The sequence below is a fragment of the Tarenaya hassleriana genome, unplaced genomic scaffold (assembly GCF_000463585.1).
Source record: "Tarenaya hassleriana unplaced genomic scaffold, ASM46358v1 Cleome18, whole genome shotgun sequence".
NCBI lineage: Eukaryota > Viridiplantae > Streptophyta > Magnoliopsida > Brassicales > Cleomaceae > Tarenaya > Tarenaya hassleriana.
In genome coordinates, this window is record NW_010965216.1 from 250,495 (window position 1) to 260,984 (window position 10,490).

At 38.9% G+C, this 10,490-nt stretch overlaps 2 protein-coding genes across 6 annotated transcripts in view; both read right to left on the reverse strand.

Moving 5' to 3' along the window:
• Positions 1–396, reverse strand: part of LOC104810571 (agmatine coumaroyltransferase-1-like) — a 1,583-nt gene extending 1,187 nt beyond the window's left edge. The window contains exon 1 of the mRNA XM_019202205.1: positions 38–396. Coding sequence (XP_019057750.1) covers positions 38–396 — 359 coding nt within the window. The remainder of the gene's footprint in view (positions 1–37) is intronic.
• Positions 397–1,652: 1,256 nt separating this feature from the next.
• LOC104810280 (myb family transcription factor PHL6-like) lies at positions 1,653–5,234 on the reverse strand. Of its 5 annotated transcripts, none has more exons than XM_010536479.1 (8): positions 4,849–5,234; positions 3,427–4,203; positions 3,120–3,309; positions 2,869–2,945; positions 2,727–2,766; positions 2,549–2,621; positions 2,292–2,361; positions 1,653–2,175 (listed from the first exon to the last, which is right to left on the reverse strand). In XM_010536479.1, exons 2-8 carry the CDS (start codon positions 4,027–4,029, stop codon positions 1,876–1,878), a joined length of 1,353 nt encoding a protein of 450 aa, XP_010534781.1. In that variant the 5' UTR covers positions 4,030–4,203; positions 4,849–5,234; the 3' UTR covers positions 1,653–1,875. The 5 variants fall into 5 exon arrangements, with proteins under 5 accessions (XP_010534781.1, XP_010534782.1, XP_010534785.1 ...); XM_010536480.1 differs by having other exon boundaries at positions 3,427–4,206; XM_010536483.1 differs by having other exon boundaries at positions 4,836–5,234.
• Positions 5,235–10,490: the final 5,256 nt, after the last annotated feature.

The window sequence follows — 10,490 nt, forward strand, 5'->3', positions numbered from 1 at the left end:
ATATATATATATATATATATATATATAACGTACGTACATGTGGAGGTTGAGGTGGCGAAGGTCAACGGAGGCGTAAGCCTGGGAGAAGTGGACGCCATGGTCGTTGCAAAGGAGCTGAAGCTGTCCGAGAGAGTCGGAGGTGAGCTCGCCGGAGAAGGCGTGGTAATGGACGAGTGTCTCCTCCAATGCTTCCTTGAGCGTTGCAACCATAGAGCCGAAGCTCCTTCTTTCTCCATTGTTGCTGCCAAGGTCGTAGCAGAAGAATACGCAGAAATCCAACGGTGGAAGCAGCAGATCGAGGTTGGACAGTGGCAGCATGCACTCTCCCGTCCTCACAGCCGCCTTTACTATCTCCTCCTTCGTCACCTTTACCTCGAACCCTCCTTCTCCCGCCATATTATTTCCTCTTCCTCACCTTTTGCAAGAGAGACTTAATTTGAGTTCTTTGGTGAACGCAAATGCACCTTTTTATACTGCGGAATTAGGGGTAGTATCGTAATTATAATAGTATATACATATATCGTAATTATATGCACACACACATCAAAATTAATATAAAATATATAGTAATTATACATATATATATATATATATGCCATACACATGAAAACACAGCTAGCTTTTTAAGCACATTTTATGTAATTATATAACTCCTTTCTATTGCACAAGTAACTAAAATAGAGGTGCCCCAAGCCCCTCGGGCATCCTACTCTCAACGAGATGGAGACCGAAACTGTAACCGGAGAAACCTAAGGGGATGAGGTCGAGGTCGAGGTCGAGGTCGGATATATCCACCGTTCATATTATTCAGATATCCGGACTTTGAATATTCGGAAACTTTCAGCTACGCGGTGGCCAAAGCAAAGCGATTAATCGTTAATCCTAGGTGTGTTTTAGAAGATGAACTTGTCCACCGCCATATTCATATTATTCGGATATCCAAACTTTGGATCATTTCGAATATTTGGAGTTTCCAAATCAAAGTGACTAAAAATCGGGTTTAGAGATACGCATGCGTTTAGTCGAACATGATTTGATACCATAGAAAAGAGTGGATGACACGTAACATTATAATATTTTCAGATATATTTGTAAACTCTAATCAAGAGCAGTCCAAAACGTACGTGTGATTTCTCTCTCTCCCTATATATGTGTGACTGATTTTATATATATCACAGTGGTTGCAATTGGCACGGAATTAAGACCCCCAGTCAATAGAAAATAGAAATGGATGTTACAACACGAAATCCATCCATCCATCCATACATGTTCTTGTTCTCATAACGCACGACTATTCTCTCTAACGCGCTCTCCAGCAGCGTCAGAAGGACCACTATTTCCATATTTTTCACATTTCCGTTTACATCAAACAAAGACGAGTCTCTCTTTCGGACGTGAACGATCACTCTCTTCCTCCATTCATGCACTCTCCTCCGTAAGATATTTATATATATATATATATATAAAAACATTCTACATGTCCTTTTTTACAAATATTATGAAAAGACGCATGAATCATATGACAATTTGTACGTACCATAACCAAACGTAGTACTGTCGGTCCATAGATGTTTAGAACCACTGAATTTCTTTGATATTTTTGTCATCCTCGACCTCATTTTTTTTTTGTACACACACACACACACACACACTAATTTCAATCTTGCTATATTTTTATTAATAGAAACTTCAAAGAACAAGAGACCCCAACCAATTGGAATCCCAAAGCTTACACTGATCACTTACATGTCCCCCAACAAAAGACATATATAACAAACAACTAACTCGATCTCACAAACAAAGTTTCCTACTTCAAGTACACGCAACACAAATTCATCATCATCATATATACATATTGCACACAAAGTCATTTAACTACCTTACACGTTCTTCAGATTCAGAAGCTTTGTTATCGAGCCGGGGCCTTTTCGGGGAGTTTTCTTCTCCAGATTCTGAAGCTTTGTTATCGATCCGGTGCCTTTTCGGGGAGTTCTCTTCTTCAGCTTTGTTCTTGGTGGGTGATGACAGTTGAGGTGAAGATTCTTGTTTGGATTTGGTTGGGGAAGACAGTGTCTCAGAAGATGTAATGAGAGCGCCGGATTTCTGCTGTTCTTCCAACATCCTCTGCAAGTACCTTGCATGTTCTTCTATGCGCAGCTGAAGCACCCGCTGTACCTTCTCATATGCCAAGAAAAAATCATCAGCTATAACAGTGTTTCAAGGGTTCGTAATATCAACATCTTTCTTTCTTTCTTTTTTTTTAAAACCTTAAAGTATGGTAATGGTGTTACCTCGAGTTGTTCATGCAACTGCTTCTGAACTTCCATCTGCATACGTAAAGCCTCAGTAATCTGAATGGCCCTGTAAATGTGAGGGCATAACGTCGAAGGATCTTAGGAGATTCAAAAACAAGGAGATCAGAAAATAAATAGAATGAATATGATGAAGAAACGAGAGGAATTGGAAGCATATATAAACGGGAGTAGCAGAAGGGCCTCGTATCAGATCCCGGGAAACACAAACTGGAGCGAGGAAAGAAACTGCTCACCCTTTCTTTCTCCCATCTGTTTCGCTGTTACTTGAAGCAGATTTCTTCTCTTCTGAATTACTATTCTTCTTCTCTGCAGAACAATCGAGAAACAAAAACAATGTATATATGAAAACCACGACCTATGATCATGAAGGAGTGCACTTTCACAAGGAAAAAAAAAACTTTGGTAATTTACCTTCTCTTTTCTCCGGTATATACTTTGCTAGTCTGTACTTCTGTAAAAATGCAATGAACAAATACTCAGATGCCTCGGAGAAAATCATCTAATTCGGTAATAACTACACGAAAGTTCTTTAGCTTCAAACGTTATATGGCACCTGCAAGTGACTTTTCACGTGATAGATGGTCAAGCCCTCGACATTCATGAGCTTCAGAACAGCCTTCGGAGTTGCCTCTACATATTTCCAATATAAAAAACCAGTTTATACAACAGTAACAAAAAACATATATGGACAGCAACCCAGATATCATTTATATCGGTTTGATCTTTGCTCCATGACCGATATTCTCGTGCCATTCGTCCCAAGTGTGGTTAAATAGTTAGTGATGTCTCATAAGACTAACTCACTTTCAGGCCCTTCGAGGCTGTGAACCGCTTGCACAAAACGCTCATGGAGCTCAGGGGTCCATCTCATTCTCGGCTTCTGATTAGTGGCAGCTCCTGGGGAAGAGTGAGACATTACAGCAGAGACACAGTTTTGTCTGGGACTCACTTCAGTCCCTGGATTTGACATAGCCATAGGCATTTCGTAGATTTCCTGCATAAACATTGGTCATTGACCCAATGCATATGTCAGTTAATCTGACAAAAAGCTTGTCATGCAAAATGCAGGATATGAAGTAGTAAGGAACGAACAGACTGAATCTAAATTTACATCGAGGCTAGGAGTTTCAGCACGGTCTGTGATGGCCAACTCGAGCTCATCAGACAGGAACTGCAGCTCCATTTGTTCTGACAACGAGAAGCTGTCATTTGGACAGCCGAGATCATGAAACCCGCCGTCAGAACAAGTGTCTTTGGGGAGATTAAAGAAGTCTTTGGCAAGAGACCCTGAGCTGCTGCTGCCACCGCCATTATAAGGAGGAGTGACAGTGACGATATCCTCGCTGAAAATGGCTGGAGATTTAGCAGATTCAACAGCTGAAGCAGTCTGGTTGTAAGTTGAAGGGTTTGGGAGAAACGGAAGAAGACTGTTCCCGAGATGTTTCCGAGTTTCGGAGCTCGAAGACGATGATAAGTACAAGTTTGTGCAGAACGAGGAAGATCTCGAGAATGTACTCTTGGAACCGTGCTTCATCCATGGATGATGATCATGACTTGCGGAATCCGGAGATTGTGATCTTATGAAAGGAGAAGGAGCTTTCCGGGTTTCTGGCGGAAAGTTGAGAAAGTTATGCACCAGAGATATGGAAGACGAGCAATCTTGCCCAACTCCTCCTTCATCTGCTGTTCCTGAAACAAGGCTATGGCTGTTCATACTGTTATGACCAACAGTTCCAAATGTCTATTGGATTCAACTATGATGTTCTTGTCTCGATGCTCGCCATGTTTTGCAGAACAGCCAGCGTTACATTTTGCTAAAATATCGACGACATGGTGCCTTGAAGATTCGAAAGTCTCTGCATGGTCTCAACTTCTCCGAATAGAAGACCTGCTGACAAAGAGAAACACTTTCAAGATCATTAACACGACAATGAAAAGACGGAGGAAGTTTTTTTCCAAGAGCCATTACACTCAGAGCTTCAAGACATCTGATAACAACAATGGCGGGAGACGTGTAATGACGGCCCCTACTTTGCATTTGATCTGATTGCTTATTCATGTCATATAGATGAGAGCATGACTAGGTTTGCAGACAAACTGGTTTTAGACAGAGCATCACTCTTCTCTTCGATGACACGACCAAAATCAACTGAGATTTCAGAATCCGAGAATCGGATTCACTAGATTCCATTCCATTATTAGGAAACGAGCAATTATCGGATGTCGATTGAAAGTTTCTAATCTTTTCTTTCCATTGCAAGAAAGGCAACCCGAGGAGCTGAAACATAAAACTTTCAAAGAAGAGCAAGTTATGTCTGAAAGACAATACCGTTATCAGACAGAAACACGGGAAAAAAACACACGAAAAACAAAATCCCAAGGAGTACGAACAATTCATTATAACGAGAGAGAAAAAACGAAAAAGACCGAGAATTATGAATCATCCAGAATGGCAAAAGCAGAGATTAGGGAACTCAACGTCTGGAAAGCAAATCTGTAACAGATACATTGTTACCATACACGAGAAACGAACCAGAGGAGGCAGACGAGAAACTGTTCTTCTTGTTCTCCGGCCGGCGCAAATCAAATCTGATAAACTCCTGTGAAATCTCTCGCCGAAAATCTCCAAAATGTGACGGAAGAAGCAAAGGCCGAAACTTTTCCCAGACTTTTTTCCGGGAAAATCTGAAAGTTTCCAGGAGAGACGACGAAAGTGGGAGAGAAGAAAAGGGTTCAGATCATTTCGAAGGACTAAGCAACCAGAACAGATAAAACGCCAGATGAAATCCGCATATCATAAAGCACAAGAGACGAACTTGCGCGAATCAGACAGCAAGAAAAGGATAAGAAGAAGAAGAGAACATGTTAGAATTGGCTAACGGGTAGCTAAGGATTTTGGCTGCGGAGCTTTTCAGCATCAACACGAATCGCCACCGAGGACGAGTAGTAGAGAGCTGTATATGATTGAATGGGGAAAGGCCTCCTTACCACACGCGTTTCCAGTGCGCGTGCATGACACGCACCAACTGGACCCGTCAATTCACCTGCCACGTAACGCCCCAAGTGGTGTGGGGTACGGCTCACCACTCGCTTCTTGTTTTTTTCGGTATTTTATTCGATGACGTCACTTTGTTTGGTTTTTTTTTTCCCACTTCCATTGACTCGTTCGATTAGTTTCTCATTTAATTTCCTATTATTTTCTTCGACGGCATATGTGTGAGTGGAAAAAATCAGACGAAATCAATGGCTTTGATATTGGAAAATATCATCGTCGTATTTGGATGTTAATTCGGCGATAAAAACCAAATATACTGAATTATCTTATGGTACGTGTAAAAATATTTTCTTAGATTGGACTTTATTATTCATGGTTTTGTTTTATAGTAATCGATGGATGTTGTTTTCACGGTGCTCTCCAAGAGTGGACATGTACCTTAGAAGCAATGAATGTATAGTAAGAAGTTCGAAACTGGCAAGTGGTACAAGCAAGTTGGGCATCCGAAACACTTCGACCGTCGTTCATGTTTTAGTTAAAGCACTACACACATAAAATAATTATATCACTTATATTAATATTATAGAACAATCGCATGAAACTTAATTTAAATGCACAAACTGAAAAAAATAAAAATACAACAATAGACATTCTTGGCAACTAAATGATTAGTGAATTTTTGGAGTTACAAAAATTGATGATCGATACATAGTTTTGTAGCCCGAGGAAGATTTATCAGTCATTGTTTTGAGTCGTATATGAATAGTAGTGAGTACTTTACGAAGATATGGAGATAGCAATAATGATGGACCAACTTGATGAGATCATTTGGGTCATATTAAAAAGTATTAGGAGAAATGATTATTCGAATAAAGAGCTAAATGTGAAAGATGGGGTCCACCCAAACCTCATCCACACATGTAACTCTTTTAACTTTTATGGATGGGCCTTTTTTTAAAATGAAATAAATAGATATATTACTCGGGAAAAAAAATCTTTTTTTTTCCACATAATTTACACATCTGACAAGGGCTGAAAAATCGTTGATTAAAGGCCCAAGTGCAGACAATGTGTTTGGGTCGACGTGAAAAGGCCCAACGAAGAAAGTCAAAACTCATCATGTATGTGACATTGTTTGATATCTTCACTATTCATCTTTTTGGGTGCTTGTACTCTCTTCCTTTTCTAATAAAAAAATATATTTTCTTTAGACTAATTAACAGAGTCGGTATTTGCCGGTTTTGGCATTCGGTTGGCCTTTTTTCTGAAATATACTACTCGTGTCGCATTCATTTCAGTGGTACACCATAAAAACAGAATGAATTAACAAAAGTTTATTTAATAGAATAGTTGTTATTTTTAAAAAAAATGAAAAGTAAGACGGAATATTAAAAAATAAATTTTAATATTAAAACGTAAATCGCAATATTAAAAAATAAGTCATAATATTAAAAAGTAAGTTGTAATTGATGAAAGAAAAGTCAAAGTAATCATCTGACATGTGGGTCCAACTATGAGAATTCTTTGATTTTGTCTTGGGAATTGGTCACAATCACTTTTTTACGATTAGATTACGACTTATTTGCCACCATAGAATTTTTGTAAATTTGTTAAAAAAATCGCGAATTTCGATTTGATTTTGTCAAATGATGATGGAATTCATCCAATAAAGTGATATTAATCGATTTGAATTAATATTTTTAATAAATTTCAACAAATTTAAAATTTTGATTCACGTATTTTAGTTGAATATATGAATAGTTAGTTAATATACATTAGTGATATATCAACAAATGTACAAAATTTTAATTAATTTGTGATTTATGAATTAAAACTAATTATCTTCGCATAATTTGTTTATATTTTTCATATGTGAATTCCTTATAGACAAAATACAAATTTTAATCGAAAATTGTAGTTGATATACGAAGTCACAAATAAGTCGTAGTTAAGTCGTAATAAATTCGCATGATTTATTCGAGAAGCAAACGTGTATAAAAAAGTCAAAATCTAAAATAATATGAAAAGTCATGTGGACAAAATACCTACGAAAAGTGGGTCCAACCATAAAGATTCTTTAATTTTGTCTTGGGAATCGGCCACAACCACTTTTTTATGATTAGATTACGACTTATTTGCCACCATAGAATTTTTGTAAATTTGTTAAAAAGATCGCGAATTTCGATTTGATTTTGTCAAATGATGATGGAATTCATCCAATAAAGTGATATTAATCGATTTGAATTAATATTTTTAATAAATTTCAACAAATTTAGAATATTGATTCATTTCATGTATTTTACTTGAATATATAAATAGTTGTTTAATATACATTTAGTGTTACATATCAACAAATTTACAAAATTTTAATTAATTTGTGATTTATGACCTAAAACTAATTCTCTTCGCATAATTTGTTTATATTTTTTATTTGTGGATTCCTTACGGACAAAATACAAATTTTAATCGGAAATTTTAGTTGATATACGAAATCGTAAATAAGTCGTAGTTAAGTCATAATGAATTCGCAAATTTTATTCGAGAAACAAACGTGCATAAAAAATGTCAAAATCTAAATTAATATGAAAAGCCACGTGGACAAAATACCTACGAAAAGTAGGTGCCTCCTGCCCGTAAAAGTATTCTTTCAAATAAAAAAGACCCATATTTTTTTAGTTTAACATTAAGGGTATTTTTGACATTTTGAAAGTAAGGAGATTTAAGTAATTTACCCAAAATACTAGTGTACAATTTGTTAAAAAATTTCGTCCTTATTTTGCAGTGTATCTGTGTAATTGATCCGACGCACGTAGTGCATTTTAGAAAAATTGCCCATTCGGTTCCCAAAGCAACAAACCCAAAAAGTAAAATATTGAAAACTCCAAAAAAAATAAAAAGAAGAAGAGGAAAACATATTATATATATATATATATATATATATATATATATATATATTGTAAGATTCATTAGTTTCATTTGTATATCAAAACTTAAAGATTTTGTAAGATTCATTAGTTTCATTTGTATATCCAAACTTAACGATTATGAAGAAAAAACTATTGAAATTGAATGGTTTACCAAAAACAATTATTGAAATTGAATGAAAAAACCCGATAAATATCCCCAAGTAATTATGAAAACAAAAATCCTACAGGTTACCAACAAATGATCGCTTTAGCCGCTGGGGATTGCAAGTAGATCAGACCTGCGTCTTGTGTTCAACGGAGCAAGAAACACATGGCCACATCTTCTTCTCTTGTTGTTTTAGTTCGCAGGTTTGGAGTCCAATGGCAAGCTTATGTATACTTTCGCCACCATCAATTGCAGTCCAAGTTCCTACATGGTTGAGCAATACAACCAACGACATAGTGAATCACAGAGCATTCTTGGCAAAATTGATTGTGCAAGCATCTACCTATTACCTGTGGAAGGAGCGAAACCGAAGGATATTCAACGGAGAACGCAGATCGGCAGCCCACATCCGCCACGAAGTCGACCGAAGCATTAGAAACACTCTACTACCTCTTTCCACGAGACCTTTTACTGCCCAATCACCCCTGTCCGATTGGTATCTCCTTACGGAAAGTATCCGATCACAACCCTCCGACAACAATGGCATAAATCAATAGGATAACTGTTTGTTTTGAAAATTGACATTTTGTCTTCTTTTGGAGATGGTAATCTGTTGTATACAGCCAAGGCTGGGTCTTTTGTAAAAATTATTTGATCAATTCATTAACCTTTTATAAAAAAAACAAAAATCCTTGTAATTACCACAAAGGCAACTGTCGCTCGCAGTAAACTTTTCTTCGAGTTCCAACTTTTCCCTTTAAAGATAATAAATAGGTAAGCTTTTTTTTTTGTACCCATCCCCCCAAGCGGTCTTTAGTTGGAAGTCGGTGTGTAATAGCTTGTCATTGTACAACAGAGTATCTAGGTATAGCCAGCTTAAACCAAATAAGATCATACCATAGAACCTTATGTTTTGGAGTTCTCAGCTGCTTCCATGTGGAAGAGGAGGAGAAGGAAGCTTTGAACTGCCCTCTATGGTCTCTCCACAGATTCAAGTCCTCACCTTTCTCCGGGTGAGGAGGGTCGGTGGTGATGAGTGCCGCTTGTATAGTTTCCAGGCCTGTTCCACGAGCTGGCGGGAGGTTCCAATGGTTTCCAGACGTCGCATCAATGACCTTGACCGATTTAGGAATATGAGCAAGACTCGGCCCACTTCCTCCGGATACCGCTATCAATGGCCCGAGGGACAACCAATGATCATACCAGAACCATGTGTCGCTTCCATTGCCCACCTGCTTCCGATGGAATCCTCTTGCTAACACCTGCAAGTGGATGAGTTTGTTGAAGTTCCAGGATTGGTTGGCGGAAGGCTTGCATTCCCAGAAACATCCATTTTTCAGTAAGTGTTTAACACTCCAAGCATACCAAAGAGACCCTGATTTACATAGTAAGGTCCATATCAGCTTCAGCCTAAAGGTTCTGTTCTGTTCTTCAAGCTTACGGATACCCAAACCCCCTTCCGTTCGAGGCAAGCATACAGTGGACCAAGCTATGCGGTGCCCTGTTGATTTATCCGGAGTATTTGACCAAGACCACTCAGCCAGACTGGGCTTCAGTGGACGGACCAAGACGAAGAAAAGAAGGAATGTGGACTTGGTCAGCCGGACCAAGGTTGGTCAGGGGCTGACCAGGACCACTCAGACGGACCAAACGGGGACGGACGGACCAAAAGGGTGCGGGAAGTGAGTTGGGCAGTCCCGCTCCGGCGGACTAGAATATTGGTCAGGCGGACCGGAGAAAACAGCCTTCCCCACATGTGTCGGCAGCAACTTTGACCCGATTTTTCCGGAAACAAATGAGCCCCACGCGTGGAAAACTCGACGAGCCGCCATTCCTAGGAGTCCCACCTATCCCCTAGAGCTGTCTCCTTGCTCTGAAGCTTCCCCGTCGCCCACAAAAACCTCCCTCAACCCCCACACAGAGCCATTTCGGACAAAACAGAGGAGAGAGGAGAAATTGAGAGAAAGGGAGAGAAAAGAGAAGAAAGGGAGAGAAAGGAGCTCGGGGAGACCAAGAGGGACGTGCCCAGACGTGACTTGGAGCTTCTCACGTCGTGTGGAGCCACAGGGAGCTCACCAAAACTCGGGCAAAGCTCACCAAAGCTCAAG